At 38.5% G+C, this 24,574-nt stretch overlaps 2 protein-coding genes across 2 annotated transcripts; both read left to right on the forward strand.

Moving 5' to 3' along the window:
• The first annotated feature begins 8,010 nt into the window (after positions 1-8,010).
• tcf15 (transcription factor 15) lies at positions 8,011-9,675 on the forward strand. Its single transcript, XM_062427693.1, has 2 exons — positions 8,011-8,653; positions 9,237-9,675. Exons 1-2 carry the CDS (start codon positions 8,177-8,179, stop codon positions 9,297-9,299), a joined length of 540 nt encoding a protein of 179 aa, XP_062283677.1. The 5' UTR covers positions 8,011-8,176; the 3' UTR covers positions 9,300-9,675.
• Positions 9,676-16,299: 6,624 nt separating this feature from the next.
• Positions 16,300-22,597, forward strand: LOC133988202 (uncharacterized). Its single transcript, XM_062427768.1, has 5 exons — positions 16,300-16,378; positions 16,546-16,674; positions 16,811-17,027; positions 17,877-18,049; positions 22,122-22,597. Exons 1-5 carry the CDS (start codon positions 16,349-16,351, stop codon positions 22,173-22,175), a joined length of 603 nt encoding a protein of 200 aa, XP_062283752.1. The 5' UTR covers positions 16,300-16,348; the 3' UTR covers positions 22,176-22,597.
• Positions 22,598-24,574: the final 1,977 nt, after the last annotated feature.

Below are 24,574 nucleotides of genomic sequence, written 5' to 3' on the forward strand. Positions count from 1 at the left end.
GATGAAGTTTCCAAATGATAATTAAAGTTATTTTGAATTGAATTTTGAATTAGACGTGTTTGGAGTCATTACCCTGCTTCAGAACGAGTCTTTCTCCACAAAGGTCAAATCAGGGAGTACAACATGTCTATGAAGGATGAAGGATCTCCTTGGTCAGGGTGGAGTCAATTCAGCACAGGTGTCCAAACTCCAGAGTCGACAAAACACCCATCAGACTTCAACATTCCCAACAACATGTTTCACTGTGGGTACCTCTCTCTCTCCTGTTGGTCTCCTTATATTCACCCGTCTGTTACTGCTGTAAATCTTGAGCTTGGATTGTGAAATGCTGGTATTTCTTAGCCTACCCCCTGGGGTAGTACCCCAAGCATCTGTCCTTGTTTCCCCTCCTGAGAAGTGGTTTAGAAACTGCTACTTGTCCCCTGAGACCACTACAAGACAGCCTTCTTCCGACAGGACTTTTGCTGAATGGAGTCACAAGTTCTTTATTCAGCAAATGCTGTATTTGAAATGAAGTTGCTTTTCTATCTCTCAGAGAACTAAGCTTGATGTATTGATCTTCTGATAGTGTGGTCACCTTTGTTCTGCCTGATTGTGCTTTGGATACAATTGATCCAGTTTCTGCAAAGCCTTTTAGAGTTTCATGCACTGCTTCCTTAGAAACCTTTAGTCTAGCCACGATTTGAGGATTTGGCTAGAATAACAATTTGACTTCTGACACTTTCACTTAGTTCTGCTACTATATATTCCTCTATCACAATGATACTTATGAATGAACTCCTGGAAACTTGAGGTACAGTTGTATTAATAACAGGTGAACACTGGCTGCAAGTTGAGTTACTTGAATGAGCCTCTGATGAATAGCTCTGATCCACCTAAGTGATTTGCTTAAATTTGATCGCTGACCTAGAAATTGTGCAGAATCTTAAATATTTCTTCTTCATTTCTCACATCATCAGTTCCTGTGTTTTTAAATGTGTCTGAATCCTCAAACTTTCTGATTATATCCTGGTTTATGTGAAAGTGTTACAGATTTTCAATGTGGTCTCAGACTTTGACGCCATATAATGAGGGTAGTTTCAAATCATATCTACCGTGTCTTTCATTTTGAGCTCATTTGGTTGCTTTGTCTTGAATACAAAGTGACTCACATTCAAGTTATTTTTATCAGAGGTTATATCAAAAGGATCCTGTAGTGAAAGTTTTCAATAGTGTTAATTTTAGACATCAAATGGCCCAGACAGAGAGAATATGAGGAGAAAATAGGTTAAATGTTTTACTATTTACTACAAGGAAAATATTCTTGCAACAAAGTACAGCATTTTATCTTTTAACAAATTCAGGATGAACTCTTCAGTAGTTCAGTTCACTTTGTTCACGCACAGTCAGCTTTGATTGTGATGTCTCAGACAGCAAAAGAAGACAAGCTCATAGAAAGGAGCCTATAGACCAGATGGTTTGTAGAAAGGAGTCAGGTGTTACAAGAACATCAGGCTGACAACATCATGTGTCAAAATGTAAGATGATGTTGAGTTTTGCTGAGTCTGCACCTTTCCTCCCATCATCATCAGTCTTTCTTTCACTCGTCGTCCCTGAAAAGAAGTCTGTCTACTAACCTTCCACATCATGTTTTCGCCAAAGAAAGAGGAAGAATGAGAAGCACAGTCATCCATGTTAAATCACATGAAAACCCTCCTTAACTAAAGCCTCTTCACTCATCTTCTTGACATCAGATAAAAAATCATATTACACATGATCAAAAAAATAACCTGTTTAGTTATTTTCATACTGCAGTTCTTGTTTCATTTATATAAGATTAGAAATACATAGAAAGTGGCCATTTGCTTTCCTTAAAGGACAGTTTCACAGTTTTTTCAAGTCTGTCCTAAAACAAGAGTCAGGAGCTCAAATGAACATTGATACATGTTTTTGTTGCTGTAATCATTCCTCCTGGTCACACTGACCATTAGAAGACCTTTTCATAATGCATTTACAATGTAAGTGATGGGGGACAAAATCCACAATCCTCCTTCTGTGAATAAAAATTATTTAAAAGTTTATCTGAAGTTAATATGAAGCTTCAGTTGTCCAAATGTAATTAATAAAGTCAATATGTTTAAAAGTTTGTCTTTTTAGAGCCATACTCCCTCTTTTTGTTATGATCCTTCCATTGCAGCTGAGCAGGAAAGCAATGTTGAAACAAAAAGAGGGATTTTTTCTTTGTTTGTTTTACTAAAAAGACTAACTGGAAGATATCTTCTATCACTCTATTTTTATTTGGCTAACTCAGACTACTGAAGCCTTGTCTTATCCTCAAATAAACCTTTTAAATACAGTTTTGCTCAAAACAAGGACTTTGGATTTTGTCTTTCAACACTTACACTATAAGTGCATTATTAAGGGATCTTCTATTCTTCGATTACAGCAAGAAAATCCTCTTTCAATGTTCATATGGACACCTGACTGTTGTGCACACTGAACCTGCCCTTTAAACATACAGACTTTTGATAATAAAGATATTTTCTTTTCTGTTGAATAATAAGTAACACCTAACTGTAACACTTTGTTGTTGCCGCTGACCTTGAGACAGGCCCTGCTCACTAAATCAAGTCAGACAAAAGTTCCCTTGCTTCAGTCTGAGAGGAAGGAACTGCAGCTCTGCAGAATAATGCAGGTAGACTATACATCACAGGTCATTGCACAGAGACGTAGCCTTTCCTACATCAGCGCCCTCACAATGCAAGCTCAGAGATTCTTGATGGTCTCCCTTTGTGGCCATCGAGGAAATGAAGGGAAACCCGGGGCAGCTTTTACCGACCGGCCCTGAAGGACTCTAAATTTCCCCTCCAAATTGTCGCGTGTGAGAAGATTTCCTGTGGCTTGCTCACTGTCTGGAAGTAACCATATCCTCAAAGGGTTTTTGACACGCAACACCAGTATGAAAAAATATAGTGCACCTGTTGCTTCGGGGAGCTGTTTCCATGGGTGGTTCTGTACGCTTTATCTTTGAGGATTTAAGCAGATCAAGGGGATTTGGGGGGCTAAGAAGAGGAAGTGTTTTTGGTCATTTTAAAAAATGGATTGTTTCCATGTCAAATGTCATTGACCTTTTTTTTTCTTTTTTCTTTTTTTTTTGTGCCATTTTCTATTTTATTGCCCAGTGATTAACACACTAACTTATGGACGCCATTTAATGTGTTCAAACTGTTAAATTTGAACAGATAATTTTAGATAAATAAATACACAAATGTAAAAAATGTTAATGGCTGTCCCCAACACCTTAAAAAACGAAAAGTCTGTAACCAACAGCTCCTATTTATGGCTGCAACATGACTAATGATAGAAGAATACAAAACAAAGCTGATTGATATTGAAATGTATTGTTTTATGTGGAATGAGTGAACATTAAAAAAGTGTGAAAGTACTTCCAGAAAGCTTTGCTCCTTTCATCATTTTGCTATTTTGATGTCTTTATGCAGTCACTTACTTTGTGCATGATTAGATATTGTATATACATTTTTTATAGTTGGATGTATGGGGCTCCTATTCAGGTGCCAAATTGAAAAAAAAAATAATAATAATAATAATAGTGTGATATTATAATGGACAAATTTAAAGTTCAATGTTTGCAGTCTATTAAGACATACAGTTGGAGAGAGAGCATGAGAATTGTATTATTATTTCATAATTATGAACTGAAGCTGAAAGACATGGCTGACTTTCAGCAGACTTCTAAATCTTTTAAAGCTCTGAGCACGGACTGGTGCTTGGTACTGGTACTTGGAGTTGTGTCGTATGCACCTCTTTCATCTGAAATACAACCTTATTTCAGTTTCATTAGTTGTAAATGGCAGCTGAGATCATTTCAAACAATGAGTGAAACATAATTTCTCTCAGTTAAACCCTGACTAAACTGTAATTACAACATATGGCCCGTAATGCTAATGGTTTAAATAAAGATGTACAAAATCTAATCAGAACATCAACTGATTACGCAGCTTCTTAAACTGATTTTAATTGTTTTAGTCACTTTGTCTTATGTGTGTCTGAACCATGCAACACTGTCCAAACTAGTCAGTTTTTTCATTAACCAGTGTAAAATAAATGTGGATATAATAAAACAAAGACATCTGCTAGTTGTTTAAAATCAGTTTAAAATTTACAAGCCTGCTTTTGCATTCTTGTAGTTGAATTATGGCAACATTTCACTCGGGTGTGTAATTGTTTTAAAAGTAATGTTCAGTTTCTTGGATCTGGATCTATGAAGTGATCCAGCGGCAAAATAAAGACCTTACAAAGTTGATTCAGGCTCTCCTGTAGAGTCTGTCTGTACATTTAAAATTAAGCTGAAAAATGATCTCTGGTTTGCCAGCTCACCCATTTGTTCCACTTTGGGGAGGCATTACAGGCAAATCCTCTTGAAAGAGGGTAGGTTTAGGTGTTTGAGTCGCTGACGACTTCTCACAGCTTCCTATCCGGAATTCCAGCCGACTGCTGGTGACTGCAGGCGTGTAATTTGTGCCAGATTTGTAGTGTCGTATCCACCCTGAGACCCCCCACCCCACCCCACCCCACCCCCACTGCACAGAGACACATTGTGCATTAACCTTCATCCCTGCAACTTGATAAAAATATGCATGTTATATAATATATATAATAGCAATAGGCTGTATTTCACACAGGCTTCAAACCTGTAAAGTGGCTCTGTTGGCTTAACCACTTATTTAATTCCCTCAGAGTGCTGAAATCTGCAAAAGGGGGCTTAGTGATGCACCTACTGCTAAACATAAGAACTTACCCGTATTGCTCCTCTCGTCTTAATAAGTCCCCAACACCTTAAAAAACAAGTCTGTAACCAACAGCTCCTATTTATGTTTATATTTTAACACTGACCTGGAAAAAACTGACAAATGTATTACATAAAAGCTGATTAACCTGATTAAGCACCTGAACCAGGCGACCACAGTTAGCCACATGTGTTTTACTGAACACGGATGACCAAGCTATTATTTTAACTCAACCCAACCTTGTACTTTAATCTGAAATAACTAAATTTTTTGAGCCCTTTGGCGTTAGCGGAATCAATCTGTGAACAGAAAACATTACTTTATTAACACTATTTCAGCTGATAGGGGGAGCTTGTTACCACTGTTAGCCTATTTACACATCCAGCTTATGTGTCCACCTACTGAACGTAACTCCAGCATTCACTTTCCTTTAAGTCTTTTTTATGGTCTCCACTTAGCTGCCAAATGCTTCGCTTTCTTCTCCAGCTAGCAGCTAACTTTTTCTGTTTGTGCCATTTGGTGTTCGGCTGGTAGCGTGCAGTATTTATGAGTTTTTTCAATGACAACAGTCGCTTTCTGTGTTAAAGGCCATGCTATAGGCACTCTGAAACTGTACATTTTCAGGATTTTTTTGGTTCCCTAAAACATTTGGGCAATCAGCTCGAACAGAACTACTTAGTATTTGTGGATAATTTCAGCTCCAGATTTGCAGCTCTGACTATTTTTGAAGAAGGCCGGTTGATAAAGGAACCCAGTACAATGACGTAGCTCACTAATGTGTTTTTAATAGATTTTGGACAACAATGGAGCTCTATGGCACAGAGGAATAAGCTATAGTAACCTTTGGATGCACACACAATACTAGTTGGATTAATTCATGTTGTTTTTCCGCTTTACAATTCAATCTTTCTTTATATAGCGCCAAATAAGGACTTAAGTTATCTCAAGGCACTTTTCGCATAGAGTAGGTCTAACTGTACTCTTTCATTAAAAGACACAATAATAAAAATATAGAATATCACCAGACTTATCCTTTAAGAGGGCATTAATCAACTCTCTGTTTCCTGTGTTGGTGACTCAATGAAGACAACACCCATCGGTTGATCCACTCCTCGACAGTGCTAAAGAAAGGCTGTGGCATAAATTAAAAGACTCTCTCTGATTGGCTTAGCACTTAAGTGCAGATTTTAGTGCACCAGGAACACTAGATCATACCTCAAACAAAGCCAGTTTTCCATCGGAATTATAATTTATTGCTATTACACAATATTTATGATGAAATTAATTTCTAAGAACAGACATGACAACATTTTATCCCTCAGAAATTCCCTCTAAGGTTTTCTCTGATCTTTTTATTCACTTAGAGTTCAGTGGGATTTGATTTCTAAAATGTAAGAAAACCTTCCCCTCTCTGCTGTGGGATTCAGCCAGATCTGCGTCTCTGAGAGATCTCTGAAGCATAACACAGAGGACTCAGTGGGTGGTAGACCCAACATGCTTTCGCCTCATCACTATGGATAAATGGATCCACTTCTTCCGGACGAGCTCAAGAGCATTTCACAATTCCATGAAATAGGAAAGTTGTTCCAGGAATGCTTCAAGTTCTGTGTTAGGTCCAAGTCAACATGCTCACACGCACATATAGACAGTCTGTGTATGTATATATAAACTATTTTATGGCTTCATGCATATGTTGGTTCACGCCTCACAAAAACACGTAATAAATTCAGAGTGACACTTTCTGGTAAATGTAGTTAACCACACGGTGAAGCAACAGTCTGAGACTTGCAACATCATTTCTTGGCTCATCGCTGGATTTTTTAATTTTTTTTACCTTTTAATGTGTTTTTACTGGATCATCAGATATCACAACAAATTAAAAATCAGTTTGTGTGTCTTATGAAGCTTGCAGTACTTTTAATTAACTCATATGAAGTGAAGTCTCTCGAGAAACTGTTATTTTTGCGACTGCAGATTCCTCAGTTTGGTTCGTGTCCTTTCTGAGCCCCCGGTGCTCCTTTACAGACAGTTTGGGTGTCTCATGTGTGACTGCTGATGCAGCTGAGTCACATTGAAGTGGTTGAATGTGCTGCCGGCTGTGGCAGGAGGAGCAGACCGGGTGTCTACTGATGTGGCTTGGAGGGACTAAATCATCCATTTGCCACCGCTTTGTTGTTGTGAACTCAGGGCAGCAAACAAATAAATGCTTTCCATTCCAGGATCATCTGCTCACTGTTTATTTACCCACACTTAACTTTCTCCTGCTGCTGCCTGACCTGTGCTCCTCAGTGTGAGCCACAGGCAGCTTTAATATGGAGACATATTTAGCATATGATTGTGATTTTAACTCTTCAACAAATCGTCGAGGCGTGTTTGTGTCTGTGCAGTAGCGATACAAAGACAGGCCTCCCTGAAAAAGATATTCAAATTAAAGACCTTCTTACATTTGACTTGACAATTTCCAATGGAAATCTAAGAGTTGGCAAGACAAACAGGATTTACATGAACATCCAAGTTCTCCAAACACCTGCACGATTCTGTTTAGATGTTGAGCTAGCTGCTTGTAGTTTTATGGAGATATTAAGTCCATTTTAGGTCCTGACTGTTGGTGTGATTTACCAGCCAACGAAAACAAACCTCAGCGGGTGGCAGCACCATAAACTTGTCAGACTAACACAAGATAGAAAACTGTAAAATAACAGAAAAGCAACCTGCACTCCCTTTGTGCCATTAAAAAAAACTTTATATCCCACATTTGGATTTTGCAAGTTTATAATAATGTACCGGTCCACAAACAGGAATTTTATATTAGACAAGAGTTCCCTACACCCTTTATATGTAGATACTTACTGCTGTGACATGTCTTGCAATACTACAGTCTCTATAAAATCTATCATCTTTAAAATTGTGGTGAATAAAAATAACTAAATTACCAAAAAAACATAACAATGTTTTCAAGTCAAAAAAACATAACAATGTTTTTTTGACATTTCTTGATTTGTGGGGTTTCAGTGATAAAAGCTACCACTTTATCTTCTGTTATATTGTAATATTCTAGTTAAATGATTTGTGATGTTGTTACAACAATCAGTCATATGTTTTTATGAGTTGTTATTTGTGTATTTGTACTGAGAGGCTACTGTAACACTGTGTGCTGCTTGCAGCTCCTCCCATCCTGCTATAAGAGCCCAGCTGACCAGGTAGTCAGGGTCCATCCCTAAAATAGGCCAACGCAAACTGATGAAAAGTCGGTCAGCTTTATTGAACACGTTTTTTTACTCCGGTGGTTTAATGCAGCCTCGGTGCCACACTGAGATGAAGTGTCCGTGCTTGAGTAGGTTTTCTGGCTGATATTTCAGAGGATTTGGAGCTGGGACTGCTAACTTTTAATGATGACTTTTGCCATGCTGCGGCCTGTGGCGACGCACTTGATCTACTCAGACTTCAATATCACGTCCGAGGACGATGAAAACCGCAGCGAAAGCGACGACAGCTCGGAGCAAAGTTACTGTAGCTCCGAAAAGCGAAGACGGCTTTCAGGCAACCTGGAAGGAGAAACCACAGTGGTGATAAAACAGAGGAGCGCGGCTAACGCCAGGGAGAGAGGTAGGACCCAAAGTGTCAACACCGCATTCACAGATCTCCGGACTCTCATACCCACCGAACCAGTGGACAGAAAGCTCTCCAAGATCGAAACTCTTCGCCTGGCATCCAGCTACATTTCCCATCTGGCCAACGTGCTTCTTCTCGGAGACGGCAGCGTGGATGGACAGCCCTGCCTCGGCGCGGTCCATACGCAAGGAGAGAGCGGGGCGAAGCAGCCGCGGACCATCTGCACCTTCTGTCTGAGCAACCAGAGGAAAGGGGTAAATGCTGTTTTATATCTCTGTGATCAAACTGACTTTCATCCAGTCCAGCTTAAATATAATTATGTGATAAATTTGCGGAATATATATATCGCAGAAGGTGAAACTAGCTCTTCAGCTCTGAGCCCAGACACAATTTGTTGTTCTTAATCAACTTTTATAAGAAGGTTGTGTTTGCAGCAGCATCTGTTTATAGTTTAGTCATTGCCATTTTATGTAACTTCAATATTTTTCTCTCAATTAGTGTGCGTAAAAGCGCTTTTACGCACAGCATCTTGACGCTCGCAGTAAATTCTTCACACAAGCACACACAGATGGCTAATTTTTATTATAAGACTTTAACTGTAGCGCAAACATAATTTGATATACATCATATTTATAAGCTTAATCTTGCATTTAAATTGGTTAAACGTGAAATATTGCTGTTATAAATTGGTTGTTGAGTTGTACAAAATAAAAATGTATCTGACTTTATTGCCCAAGAAAAATAATCAAAAGGACTTTTGGTGTAGATACAGTGAGTAATGTTCAGTCTGTCTTTTGTCCAAGACTTTGTTTAACTGAAGCATTTCTTTCTTTCCAGATAAAGGATGGAAAAGACTGTTTAAAAATGCGAGGGCTGGGTCCGCTGCGAATGAGACGCTGACTGAAGACCAGTGAATGATTAGCAACCTGAAAATCCTCAAAGACTTTCTCAGGGAAGAGTCAACGCTGGTGTTACACACACAGATATACACACACACAGATATACATAAATACATACACACACACACTCACATGCACATGCACACACTCACATGCACCTACACACATGCACATACACACATGCACATACTACATGCTGGATCAAATGATGGAACCAAACAGACTATTTATACATGACTGAGAAATTTAAGCATAAGCCTTTCAGAGATGCAGTGCATTTGTTTGAAACTTATGAGTGTTTGTCCCCTTTTTTTGGAAAAGTTTTAAATAAAATTTATTTTATCAAAAATCTTGATTTCTTAATGAAATTAGATGTATCCCAGCAAGAAACACTACTGTGATGTATAAAAAGCTTTGAAACAAAACAGAGTTAGTTTGTTTTATGTATATTCATTGAAAAAGGATAAAATGAGGACAAAATGTGGATGCTTATGCATCTTTCTGAAACCAACAAGCTTTTGAGACCTGCTCTGTTTCATGTTGGATGGTTTGAGAAAGGGCACACTTATTAAATAAGATTTAAATGGCTTTTCTCAACTGAAATATTTAGCTATCATTTCTTTTGTATTATTATGTTTAACATATTTTTGGCAATACTACATTTTCAAGGAACATACTGTATTTATCTTTGCTCCATTTAGAAACATTTATCCTTTTAAGCTCAAACTTGAAGATAACACACACACACTGTCAATTGTGTCCAGTAGTGTTGCCAAAATGTTGTTTATGAAGCCCACGGAGTCACAGCAACGGTTTCAAGGTTTCTGGTGTCATTGCCCAGCATATTTTTTCCAAATGCTTTGAAGTCTGTTATCGATTAGTCACGGCAAGTAGTAGCCCACACTCTGCTCGGAGCCCCCAACACAGCTGTTGGTATGTCAGAGGGATAAATCACTGCTGTGGGCCCAATGGACAGGGAGTGATGGGGAAAGATGGGGTGAGAGGTGAGAGGTCACAGTGGAGCCCAGTAGTGAATATAATATATATAATAAATATAATAATAGTGTTGATCCTAAAGATGCTTGTCTATCTGTGATATCATTTATTATTAGCAGATTAGTTCACACATCAACAGATGTTAAAGTCACCCTGAATATGATAGATAATTACTCTTATTTTTGACTCCAGAAGTTGGTCACTTTTCTCCTGTAGTTGTCATGTTCTCTTGCAACATGCTCTCCATTGCATGGAGCCAATCGAGGCCACTTGCACTCGGAAATATTTCATAACCGCTAAGAAATCAGGCTGCAAAGCAAAAGCAGTTCTGTCCCTGTGGGCTTCTTTCTGTCTTCTCCAATCTCTAAAAGTCACTCGAGTGATCGGTCTAACAGGCGGATTAAAGCTCAGACACACAGACAGCTGAGCCCAAGTTCCTGTCTGGCATCGCTTTGAATCAGACTACAAACTCAGTATTCAAAATGACAGAGGAAGGCTCCCCGGTGAAACAGGAGGCTGTATGGAAAGTGAATTTTAAGGCAGTTAAAGGTGCATGCTGGGGGTCCACTCTCCCTTCTTCCTCCTCCATCCTCTTCCATCCCCCCCTCCCCCACCTACCCTGTCAAGCTAATTGGAATTTGCTGTGCTAAGTCCTCCATGCTCGGGGTCCAGCAGGCCTCCTCAAATGGCTCCCCGAGGCTCCCCCCGGCAGGAAGATGTCACGGAGGCACAGGAAGGGAAAACAACGCAGTCGACCTGTCGAAGGAACTCTCTGTGCGGCGGGCTTTGGGTCAGCGCCAGTCTTGACATCATCCGGCACTGGGACCCAGATGTACAGCTCTCTGGTGGAAGTTGTCAGAGCGAGCGAACCAAATAGTGAGTTTTCAAGAATTTCAGAGAGGAGACTTTTTTTCCCCTCCAAGATGACAGGTAACAAATTGATGGCAGAGTAGACCGGGGAGAAAAGAAAAGAAAAAGGAAAGGCAGCACATAAGGTCAGTGTGGATCTGTTTAACATGTCTGACAGGCGAGGATGTGGACCCACCTGGGGACCCCTGCAAAGGTTTGTACTTCACTTTGGTGAGTTTTTCTCTTCCTCGGACGCTCACATCTCTAAATCCCAAAAGAGATTTTGAGCAGGAAGAATTTCTGCAAGGATGAAATGAAGCTAGACAGCAATTCCACCTCCTCCTGCCAGTTTTGTGACCTGAGATGAAAAATGACCTAGATAACTGTGTACTCTGAAAACAAGGGAAAAAACACATTTTCTCTTTATCCTCCTCTATTTTTTTTATATTTAGTTTTTTCTTTGAGGGACAAAACCTTGTAACTTTATGTAAATGAATATAGTGGCATGGAGTCAGAGGGAAAGAGTCCTTCTTCCCTGAGATACAAAGTGTAAAATAAACCAAATAAAAAGCTTAATGATGATTTTCAGAAGACATGGGTGCAGGATTTGAATGCACAATTGCAGCATAAGTTTAAACCATATAATTTGTGTTTTTTATTTTACCCATTGAGCAGCTCAGTGTTACATGACTGATTGCAGTTTGTTTTTGTTTCCACCTTAGGAGAGATTTATTCATGCATACTGACTCGATACAACATCTCAGCCTGCTCAAGTTGAATGACATCAAATAGTTTTTAGATGATGAAGCATACAGGAGAGGAAACAAGCACAGTTAGGGAGCACAAATTGAACATATCTTTACAGATTAGACACAAATCACTGCTCTGACAGCACTGACTGCTCAAACATCCTCCCACAAGAAGAAAAAAACAGGTAAAATAGATGATCCAGAAACGGGAAGGATGTAACACATTTTTTTCAACTTCATCTGGGAGTGCAGCCCTGATTCCCAGATGGGTGCTTACCTTCAGCATTTTGTAGTTTTGCCAGAAAGCTCTTGTTAGGAGCAAACCTGCACATGATAATATTTGAATAGCTTTTGCTAGAAGCAGAGGCTGTTTCAGCATGTTTTAAACACTCACTGGCTCGGGAGATGGCCCCTTGCTCAACCTGGATGTCAATGATATTAATGGTTCTGAGTCACTTTGTGGCTGGGGTCTCAGATACCTCGCTTCCGATTTTTACTGAACATGATTTTTCCAGGAGGAGGAGGAGGACGAGGAGGAAGTCTGTCGACCGTCAGCTGAGCTTCTGTGGGGGGGAAAGTCTGTCAGAGGAGCCGGTTGTGTCTCCTAAAACATGCAAGAACAATTGTTTTCATGTGCCAGAGTATTTGGCAGGGTCTTCAGACAGAGGGAGGATGATGGAGGGCCGTGCAGTGAATAGGGCTGGTGGGTGTGGGGAGTTGGTTAAAGGAAATCCCAGAGAAGAAATTACGGAACAATTACAGACCATCAGCTCTGTTCTCTGCTGCAGGTTTAGACAATCAGCCCTGCAGCATTCAGCAGCCTGCCAAAGGTGAGAATCCAGCAATACAGACTTAAAAGGGGCTTTTGCTTCTTTAAATAAACAATTGAACAGTCAGTGTGATGCAGCTCTGCAGCCTCAATCCCTTCAAAAAGACAGGATGGTTTCAGTCAGTTATAGCTGTATTCAGAACAATGTGTTACCCAGATCAAAAAGGTAAATACATATATACAGAGTAACCATAAAACTGCTCCATATCAATATAATATGTGCGGGTTCATTTACATTTTTAAAAAGATATCAAATTGTCTATATATCATCTAAATATTGCAATTTTATTGACTATCAGATATCACTGAAATCTGCAATAACTGAGCAGAAACAAGCTGTAAATACAACACTGACATATCATCAGTTCATGAAGTTCAAATTGATACAGGGCAATATTGATATGAACACTGAGGCAATATGCAAGACTGTTTTTAATGTCTTTGTTTTTAAGGTGATGATCTCATTTAACAGACCAATCATTTTATAGTTTCAATCCTGACCTACTTTGTTAGAAGAGATTAAATGTGCAAAACAAGAATCAAGTGATAAAGATTGTAAAGGTGCCAACTAAAATATTTTTAAGGAATTTTACATCCTCCCCTTCATTCCAATACGCAGGTTTGAAATTTGGTGCAACAGCTTTAAGTTTTCATTTATAAAAACTTTTATTTTTAATCTACTGTCCATCAAACTGTCTCCTCGTTTCCATTATCTCATGAGCATTTTATTGTTTTGTGTTTGTTTATTGTACAATATCAGCTCTTTTCTAATGTCTGCACATGTATTTTTTTGTCTTTATTGTGCATATGAATTACATTTTTATGCTGCCTTGCTGCAAAAAAATGTCTTCATGTGTAATAATAAATATTTAAACTGAACATATAAGGGATCAAAATAGATTAAATAATCTCAGAATATCATCTTTTGGCCTCTGCTGCACTAAAACGTTGGTACCGGTCTGGTCCATCAAAGAGCTATATATCTGTCAAACCCCAGTAAACATGTACAGCTTTCATGGGAAAGTCTCAGTGTACAGGACCTGAGGGAGGGACGGCGGAACCATTGGGACGTTTCATTTCAGAAAACAGAGCAAACAGTCAGAGGATTTCCTCAATCAGAGGCGAAGAGTGTGCAGTGAACAACCTCGCTGACAGAAACATGGAGGCCTACACTAGCAGCTGGGCGTGCTAACAACCTCTGGGATTTACTGTGGCGTGCAACACCCTTTAACTACAGCTACAGCCAGAATCAAACACATACATGCACACATCACACGTGCACTCGCTCACATTTACACCAACAATTAAACCTTCAGAGAGTCACAACTTTGATAAGTCGTACAAGCTTCAGCAGTTTTTTGGTCACTGACCTTTATTTTTCTGTGTGTAACACATAGTTTAAAAAAATCCCCCTGTGCTTGATTAACATGGTTCACTAAAAGTTGCACTGAAATAACCAGAACATCTGCACCAACCAGCAACTGAGAGATATTTCAAAAGTCTGAAAAATGTAGTATGAGTATCATGCTTTTGTGTTTTTGAGGTTTATTGCTCATACTGAGATTGGTCCTCGTCATAAATCTCAAACCGCTCACAGCTGCAGTTAACTGGCTTGCAGTAGGAAGTGGCCAAAAAATCCTCATTTCCACTGATGTTCTGTTGTAACATCAGTAAATTTCTGCGTCCCTGCGCCCGTCGTGCCAGCTGCTGCTGAATGAGGTATTGTTTAATGCAGATGGTGGAATCCAAAGACCTCACTCGTCTTCCCTTTTCCATAAAGCCGGCCTGCTATTAATAACCATATATCGACCTCCTTTGTCAACAAGAGCGACACATACAAATAATATGCTTGAAGGGAGACAATGGGGAGTTCCCTGGGATGAAAACAACAGGATGAGCTAGACTCATATGTGTGGTGTGGTGTGTGTGTATGTATGTGTGTGTGAGGGAGAGAGAGAGAGAGCGTTTTTATGTTAGCCTCCTGTACTTGAGACAGTCAATCCCAGAGAGGTTTCTGGGGGGAACATCTCACTGACCAACACCAGAATTCATCTTAGCATCTCTAGCTCTCTTCAAAGCAGCTATAATGTATATTTTTCATATTAATAACGTATCAAATGTCAATGTGTAAAAGGTGTGGCTCGTAGTGATGAACCTACAGAGAATTATCACACGACTCTGCAGCTCCTCTAAGCTTTGTGGAGCTTTATAACAAGTTTCAGCTAATTTTGGTTTAGCAGTCTTTACTGTTTTGGTTCACTCTCCGAGCTCTCATTGCATTGTTTCTGGCAGCAACAGGCAGCTTTTTTCAAAGAAAATGCTCTTAAAACCCCTCTGAATATTTTTTGTTCAGCACCAAACAGCAAACAGGCACAGTTACCAATTGAACCAGTTGAACATAGTGAAGGATTTAGCAGCTAAAGAGACAGATGCTTCCTCAGGAGTTGATAAAGATAGAGATCAAGAGGAGAGTGAATATTGGACTTACATTCAACAGGTGGACAGAAACTCAACTCCAAATGATCGATTGATTAAAGCAACTTGATAGCATGTCTAACATATTAATTTAAAAGGTAATGATATGTCGATGTTGTTTTAACATCTTGTTTTACTGCCCCCTAGTTGCAAATAAATAAATAAAAATCACTTATTGCAGGTTTAATGCAGTTAATCAATATGTTTATGTTTACATAGGATCACATGACTACTTGTATGTCTCCCTGTTTTTTGCCCATAATGACAAACTCACGGAAAATCCACCCAGGTCTGCAGCTTTTCGAAGCATTTTAGCATCATTTAGCTCATTGTTTTGGTTTTACAGACAGTAACCTTGCTGTTTTGGTTCACTCTCACTGCAGAAATCTATCTCCAAATTAATATTAAAGTTGATCTGTGTCTGATAAAGGTACAAATAAGAAGTTGTTGATTAAATGTCAGCTTAGAAATGAGATAATGTCAGTGTTGTGTTTACAGCTTGTTTCTGCTGCTCCCAAGTGGCCCAAAAAATAGTTACTGCTTAATACTAAAAAAAGGTGCAACAGTAATACATTTTTAATCTATTCCACGTGCAAGAAACACAATTCATATATGAATGACTTATATTTTATTCTCTATTCTATCATATCCTTATTTCTAATTGTTCTAGGCTTTTATCATGTGCGGACCTTTTTTCATTTGTATTATGTGTGTGTGTGTGTGCGTGTGTGTGTGTGTGTGTGTGTGTGTGTGTGTGTGTGTGTGTGTGTGTGTGTGTGTGTGTGTGTGTGTGTGTGTGTGTGTTTAGAACTGAAACATTTTAATGTCTCAGTAACTTGTAATTTTGCTGTTAATGCTACCTTACTGTAAAATGACTTTCCTCTTGTGGAACAGCAAAAGATATGAACTGAACTGACTTCAGGTGTTAAGGAAGTGACCTAAATCTCTTTGTGTTGTGTTTGTACTGAAGATAATATGAGTTACAATGTTAACAAGGTAGTGATGCACTTGTACCACTTGGTGGCATATTCTGACAGACACTCCAAATAATATCTTTACCCCTTTACAGGAAACTGTGACTCCATTTCATACGAAGTGAGAGAAAGAACTCCACCTCTTGTAGCTCACTCAGTAACAGATTAAATGTAAAAGATGCTGATGATGAAGATATTGTTTATTAAGGTGAGTCAAAGCTGGCTTTTATATAATTATTACAATTCAAACTTATATTAATATTTTCCTGATCATTTAAGCCACTATGAACAAAAGTAGTTGAATGTATTGGTGCTCTGTACACTGATAAAATATCTCATACTGAACACTGTTTGTAATTGATTTGATTATCTCAGCTGCTGTTGGTGCATTACGCAATGCAGACTCAGACAAACATTCAAAAAAACTGCCATGATGATGTTTCACTGGAGTGTAAAGATGATGACAATAGAGGCAGAGAGTTCATCTCAGTGGCATGGTACAAGGTCAGTCACGTTCACCCATTTCAGGCCTTTCAGACATAAATTAAAGCTACAGCATGTTAAATAAATACTTCTCTGACTTTTATTTAACTTGATATAGAGATATGACGACTCACTTTTTGGTTGTTACTCCTAACAGGTCAACGACCAGTTGAAAAAAAAAGGCATCATCAGGAAAAATAAAGGTGACGAGTCCCCGCAACCCTACAAGTTCAATCGTACAGTCATGTTTGGAGAGAATCACAGTCTGTTTCTATCGAATGTGACAACTGAAGATTCAGGAATCTACGTCTGCTCCATCAGTGCAGTTGTAGGGGGTCAAAATGTGAATCCCACAGTCAACCTGACAGTGCATGGTAAGCTTTGAATTAATTTCCACCACCCTGATGCTTTCACTGGCTCGATGAGGGCACCTGAACTAAGCTACACAATTATAAGTGGGATATGGGGACATTTTCTTACATCTCATCCCAACACTGGATTTTTAAAGCAGTGATACATTTTGATGTTATATTCCTTCATATGTGGCAGTTAAAGATTGCAGGTTACAATGTCTCTTTTAACAGCTGCAAAGTAGATATACAAAGTAATTATAAGTAGCATGTGATCAAATTTCCCAATAAGCCCTTATATTCAGTGTCTTTGGAGCTGTAAATCTAAATTATAGTCACACGATTGGTCACAAGTAGTTTACCTTGTTAACCAGATGCACATTCTGTGGTGCTGAATGGGAAAATGTGGTTAATGACTAATGCCTAAATGTGAAAGTGACACTAAAATTAAGAATTGTATCTGAAGTTATTAATAGTTTGACAGACAAGCAAGCAACATCTTTAAGCAACTTCATCTGATAAAAAAGCTTACGACCCAGTTTTCCAATCTCTGCTTCTGCAAAAACATGTAGCACCACATCAAAAAGCAGGAAACAAACTTTACGCTGATCCATCTCCTCCAGCACACACAATATTTTCCTTTCCACTGTGATATGTATATATTTTCCATATTTCCATAGTCCTCATAAATGCAATATATTCTTCTACCAATAGAAAGTTTCTGTGCGTCAGGTAAAAATGGGGATTTTTTAAAGATCTTAACTGTATTCTTTAATGAGATACAATTGCCTCTGTAATAGATTTACACGATTTTTTTTCTCTCATTTTCAAACTGATTTCTTGTTTTTTGTGTTTTATTTTATCTGAATACAGCATGTATGACCCAGGCTCCCCCGACAGCAGTGACAATGTTGGCGTTGAACACGACTCAAGACTCTGAACAACTTTCCCCCAAACACGTTGAGGACCTGCCAGTTATGTGGAGCATTGTTGGCTATGTTGCAGTGGGCCTCGCCAAAATCTTTTTATCACTTATCACCATTTGGGTAAATAATCTCTATTTATCTGCACACACAGCATACATGTATAACAGGTCATGAAACAAACATAATCTCGTGAAGTCAATTCATTTATAGAATATATGACCAAAGGGTTTACAGGTAGATTATTAAAATGAAAATGAATAGAAATTGAGAATGACGAAAATCAAGTCAAAAGATTCAGAGATCTCGGTGTGGAAGTGGAGAAGGAGATCAGAGTTGTGGCTAACTCATGCTACACTTTATAAACAAGAATTTTATAGTGAAATGTAGTAGTAGTGAAAGTAGAATAAAACTGAAATGAAATTGCCTTTGAGAAAAAAATGAGAACCCAAAAGGGAGAAATTTATAATTTCAATTCTCCTTAGTTTTACATTATGTTGATTAAATACTCCACTTCAGTACCTGGATTCCTTATTTTGATACGTCAGTTTATTTAAGATGAGTTTTTCTGCATTTTCTGCCTTAATTTGATAATTCAAAGTGGAGAGAGACAGGAAACGGGGGTATAGAGACGAGTATTACACGCATCAAAGGTCCATTTGATCATATACAGAGCAGACTGTCACACTGAGCCTGATAGCCTCCTGCTACATAAGAGCCACAGATACATTAGCTTTCCTGCAAGACTCCTTCTTATCCAACTTACTCATGAACCCATGCCTTGTCCTGCACCTTAGCTTGTTGAACGAGCCACCAAACAAACATTCACCAGGGAAAAGAGCAACTTTAAAGTCAGTTAACTGGCTAATTATCTGCTCATACGTGCAAATGTCAATCTAGACCTGTTAGATGCTGGTTTGGTTATTGCTCTTCATAATCCTTGTTAGCAACATGCTGTCTGTCCATGAGTTGTAGCAGCAGCAGTCTGTTTACATCGTCTCCGTTCTGTATGGTGTAGCACTGGTAGTCTTAATGTCAATGTTAATTTTAGTGAAACAAGCCTCCTACACGCCGCCCCAGTTGGCTGAGACAAAAAGGAGTATTTAAAGACATTTTTTCTCTATTCTAATAATTCAAAGCTATTAACAATACTAAAAAGAAGCATAGTGGCATGTTTGACGGCAAAGAGAGATGATTAAATGTGATTTCAGTTGGTCTTTATCAGTTCTAGATTTTACTGACAGTCAGCTAGCAGAGGGGAAATGTGGTCTCTTTACTTGGTATTAGTGACAAGCCTTGCTTCTGCATTTTGGTGAGCTGCAGGCAAGGGAAAGAAAACTGACTCCTACACGATGAGTTGCGCTGTAATCAAGACAAGCGGGCGATAAAAGCATGTAAATCAGTTTCAAGGTCCCAAACAGAGAGAAAAGATTCAATTTACGCAATACAACTGAAGAGGAAAACATCAGGGTTATTGGTCTAATGTTAAGGGCAGAATCAAAGTGTCACAGAGATTTTGTTCATACAAGAAATTTTAAGACCAGAGAACGGTGTTTAAAACACAAATTTTAAGGGATGAAAATAAAGACTTGTATGCCTTGCTCTTCTTCAGCTGGAAAAATGTGTCCATTCAGCATTCAGGTTTAATAAAAAACCCTCTCTGTCATCTGGTTTTAGGGGAAAGTACAGATGTATCCAAACAGCTTTTTTAAAAAGTAGACCTCAGTGGAAACATATAATAAAAATAAAGTAGGGCCGAAAATGGATCCTTGAGGAGCACCACAAGAGACAGGTGCAGGGGAAAACAAAAAGTTATTATTCCTAACTGAGACTGATCTATGCAACCAATGAGAATTGAGTAACTCCAAAGCTTTATTGTCTTTATTTACCAACCACATGTTTTAGAAAGTTGAGAGAATGATCCATTTCAGAGGCAGCAGATATATGGAAGTAAATCAATGGCAAAAGAGTGAGCAGAAAACAGATTTGAACACCATTCAAACCAACTTTTGAGAGTAGGCAGGCACAGATTTATAAAATCAGAAATAGATCTGTGACCAAGTGAAGAAAGACTCGTGAGTATAGCAGATGTTTTACCCTGCAGTACGAAATTGTGTAACTTTGAGGAATCAACATACCTATAGGTCAAGCATGGTCCTTGAGTTCACATTAAAGGCCACACTATTATCTTGGCAGAGAGACACACGTTTTTTCTCTCCTTGAGACAGTGAAGGCAACTGTCTGTGGTGTTTTGGAGAAAGCAGGAAACACTTTGATAACGGTGGTGCAGCGTTGCTGTGGCAGCCAAGGCCAGAGGATATGACTATCTGACTCCCTAGATCCACAGATGGGTAACTGTGTTTCCCTTGTTTGTAGAATAACAAACTAATAGGCAAATTCCATTACTGTAGATGAATTGAGTCCGTCCATTTATTGGCATAAAGTTTTCATGGTACTATGTGTAAAGGTTTAAAGACTATCCACAGAAGATAGTTTCCTCAAAATCGTGGTGGCATCATGCATCAGACAGATTTATTGATAATATTTGATTCTCCTCAACCAAGCTTCAATAAACTTTTTCAGCCTAAGACATCCTAGACTCCTGGGCACTTTCTCCACTGATGAGGTTATCCATTGACAAATAAATCTCTATATTTTTCATAATTATTGAAGCTACTCACTCTCTGCCAGGCTGAATTGCCTACAGAGCAGAGTGAAATATGTTTGATTTCACCTGGATTTAAAATGTCATTCTGTTACACCTCTCTTAGAGTAATATTTTATGTCTTCACAAGATCAAAGTATGTTTTTCATTGCGTTTTTGTGGTTTCCTGTTTTTTTAGTACAGTTATGATGTTGGATGTCTATAATAAATGTGGTCAAACCTCCAAAACTTGAGGTGAACGTATGTAGAAATGTTGCTTAAAGTCAGAAGCCAGGGATCCAGCCTGCTCTGATCACTTTGTGAACAATGTTACCTCTACCTCCTCATGATGACATCAGATTGCCCAACAAACAGCAATCAGTTACTTAGTCTTAGTTGCTAAAGTTGTTTCATGGGTTGTTCACGTTGTCTACTCACATATTTAACATTGGATTCGGGCTCAAACATGGAAGGAATTATTAGAGAAGTTTCCATTTCAGAAAAAGGAGAAATGAGAGAAAGAAGTGAAATCCCTCAAACAGTTTTTTCATGTAGTCTCCACAGCATTGAGACACAGCTTGTGGGAGCTGGCCAATCAGGAAAGAGTAGGCTTTCAGACAGAGGCTGAAACCAAGGAGCTGCATAGAGTTTTTTTAAGCTATAAATCATGCAACGATATTTCAATAGAGCCCCAGAATATAAATATAGACCTGGAAATGTGCATGACACGTCCCCTTTAAGCCACAATGGCAGAATTAAACTGATTTAGAATTATGTACTTCAGTTTTCAGCCATCTGGACCACTTCTAACTTGATGTCCATTTGAAAATGACTAGTCAAAACTAGTTTCCAAGCACCTTCCTGCAATCAGAGTTTTCTAAAACAGCTGGACAAAACACCTCAGGGATAGCGCGCTAATCTGTGTCTGCACACTCTCAAATGTCGATTTTCAGGCTGAATAGCGATCACATTTGTTTTATGTTTCCATACAAAGAGCTCTAACAGGATCAAAACTGCACTATTCACCCTTGTTGCTGTGGTGCATACTGAAACATGACAGGACTTTGTCAGATATGTTGCTGAGGTCTAAAATGCTAGTATGCTGTGAGAAGACAGCTTATTCCAGACCTAATAACTATTATCACAAATCCAAAAATGAAAATATTCAAATTGGCCTGTGGTTATATTTTCACAGTCCCACAGTTTGATTCATAAATTCTGTTTAGTCAAAGGGAATTTATAAGACACCCTACAGAAAGATTATCACAAAAATAATCCAATATTTAGTATCAGTTTTGTTTTCATCGACAGAGAGTACCTGGTGTGAAAATTTGCTTCAGTGTAGAAATATGACACCTCTTGCAATATGTTTGTTGTGTTATATTTGGAGGAATAAAGACGAGCTCACCCCTGCTCTGAGATACCATTTCCTCTCACCACAACCTGTCTATACTTTTAAGGTTTTTTTTCCCCCTGTGCAAAGTGGGTGGGCTTATTTCCAGTTGAACACTGTGTTGATTTATTGTTTTATCTCTTTCTGTGATTATTCAGGTTATTCGGTCCATTCGTCTCAGATCTTCAAGACAAAACCGGCATAAGTGGTGAAGTTTTCTGTCTAAGGGATTGTGTAAATACAAAAACAACTTCTCAACATCACTATTTACAAGTTAATTTTTTTTTTTTTAAACATTATTTATTATCTTTAACTTGTTTATGGAGAGACTGTTTGTGGTAAAACTGTCAGTGTGTAAAAATATGTCAATGTGGAAAACCAGAACCTCTTTACAGGCACAAAAGAGGTCAACTTAACCAAAAAAGGGTTTGTCATAGCTGAACAGGAAAAAAGACAGGATGTATTACTTCTAGAGGAACAAAAATACCCATACACACCATGAACACACTACTCTGTGTAAATCTATTACAGTAATTCACAGCTGGATTCAAATACATTGTATATGATATATAGCTAGTTTACCTTTTAAACATTGGACTCTTGTTTAAACAAACCACTGATATGTTAATGGAAGTGTGATACACTTCAAGTATTCAGCAATAAAATATTCTACTCTATTTAATTGTGTTGCTGTCTTTCTGTTGTTGCTGCTTTATGACAAATCTAAACATCTGTAAAGGCTTGTGCTTGTGGTTTTCATCCACCACATGTTATCTTTAACCTCCTGTTATAAATCAAATGTTCAAAGAAAATGATACTACTGTGAAAATAGGTAAACCACATACAGCATTAAACATTCTTGCACATAGAGCAGATTTTATCAGTAAAATGTCTAAAGCTTCATCATGGACTCGGTCTCACACTTTCCCTCTGGTGTCTGTTTAGAAGAGAAGCAAAACTCTGCAGTTAAACATGTCACACATTGCAGGGGTACTTTCTCTGTTGGGATGTAAAAAAATCCTTGCAGCTTTAGATACTTTCATGCAGACAGCTACAGGAAACCCCCCAAGTCATCGCAGAGGAGTGAACCTCTGGCTACAAAGTCAGACTAATGCAGGAAATGCATGACATGGATCACAACCTTTTGTATATCGATTTGAGATCACACAAGAAGCGAGGCGTCTCACTGAGAGGAGCTCAGCAGGCAACGTTTGGAAAATAATGTGCACAGATCACCACCTACTGGCAAATCCTCAGACAACGCCACCACAGTCAGCTGAATCATCAGGATTCATTCATGCTGCCGATGTAAAACTGTGTTTAAAGAATTTACATTTGATCTAGGAAAACGAAACTTTAACATATTTTAAAAAGCAATTGTAAACTGGTTAATTAAATGTGCTGTTAAATGATGAATTAATAACTCGACTACAAAAGCAAAGTAAAATAAATACATTAAAAATATAATTAAATGTTCTTATTCTGTCTTTTCCCAACCTTATTTAAATAAACAGGTTGTAAACAGTCAAATTAAAGTTGAATAAATCTTTTTTCACAGGACACAGATGTATTAATCACATTGGGTATGAATTGCTGCATTGCACTGAAATAATCACTGGACCATTGTTAATGTTATGATTTCCTTTTTTTTGTTTTGTTTTGCTATAAGTCAAAATATCATTGAGAAAGGACAATGAATCTGATTAATTTGCGAATGGGAATTAGCACGATTTATTCAGAGAAAAACAGCATATGAAGACTTTTGACAGTGAAGAAAAGAAAAACTGGTGATAATTAACAATTAAACACATCAAAGTCCAGAAGTCAAGTTCAGTACAGTGACAGAGAGCTTTTTGTCTTTTGTACGTAAGAACTGTCGCAGTTTGGGAAATGTTTAATTTGCAATTTTTCTATTTGCGCCATCAGACACAAATTAAAGATACACAGAAACATGTCAGTTACAGGTTGATAAATAATGCTGCAGATGTGGATCTGTGACATTTGACTCAATTTACTGAGAACTGAGAAAACACAGAAATTAAAGGACTCCTGCTTCCTTGGTTCCTTACAGGACTTGCAGATTTTGTCTAGAAATTCAAACCCCTTCTTCATCATCTGCTGCTGTTCATCAGCTATTCAAAGCTACAGTGTGTCCTTTTTTCTCACGTTTTGTAGTTGAAACATGCTCCACAATATATGCTAATATGGAGAAGAGTTTGCAAAGGCTTCTGTGATTCAGGCTCATTGAACAGGCAGCAGTACCTACTGAGATTTTCTCTTCTGAAGGTTTTAAGCGAGACTCGCCCTTCTAACCAAAATTAAGTCAAGGATGAGAGCTCACGGCTGTCAATCAATATGTGAACATACTTCTGGCCTACTACTCCTCGTGTACCGACACTCCAAACTCGCAGGAGCCGCTGGAGGTCATTACTAATGCTTACTTACAGGCATTAGTTGAATTGAAGAGCCCTGTTACTTCCAGTGCCTGGAGAGAAATCGATACATCCGGGTGGGTAAAGTGCAACGGAGCAGGGAGGGAGAGGGAGGGGACGGAGGAGTAGAGTGATTTACTTTGGAGGCTCATGCAAGTGCTGGCTTGATTTACACAACT

Source organism: Scomber scombrus, chromosome 10 (genome assembly GCF_963691925.1).
Source record: "Scomber scombrus chromosome 10, fScoSco1.1, whole genome shotgun sequence".
NCBI classification, from domain to species: Eukaryota; Metazoa; Chordata; class Actinopteri; order Scombriformes; family Scombridae; genus Scomber; species Scomber scombrus.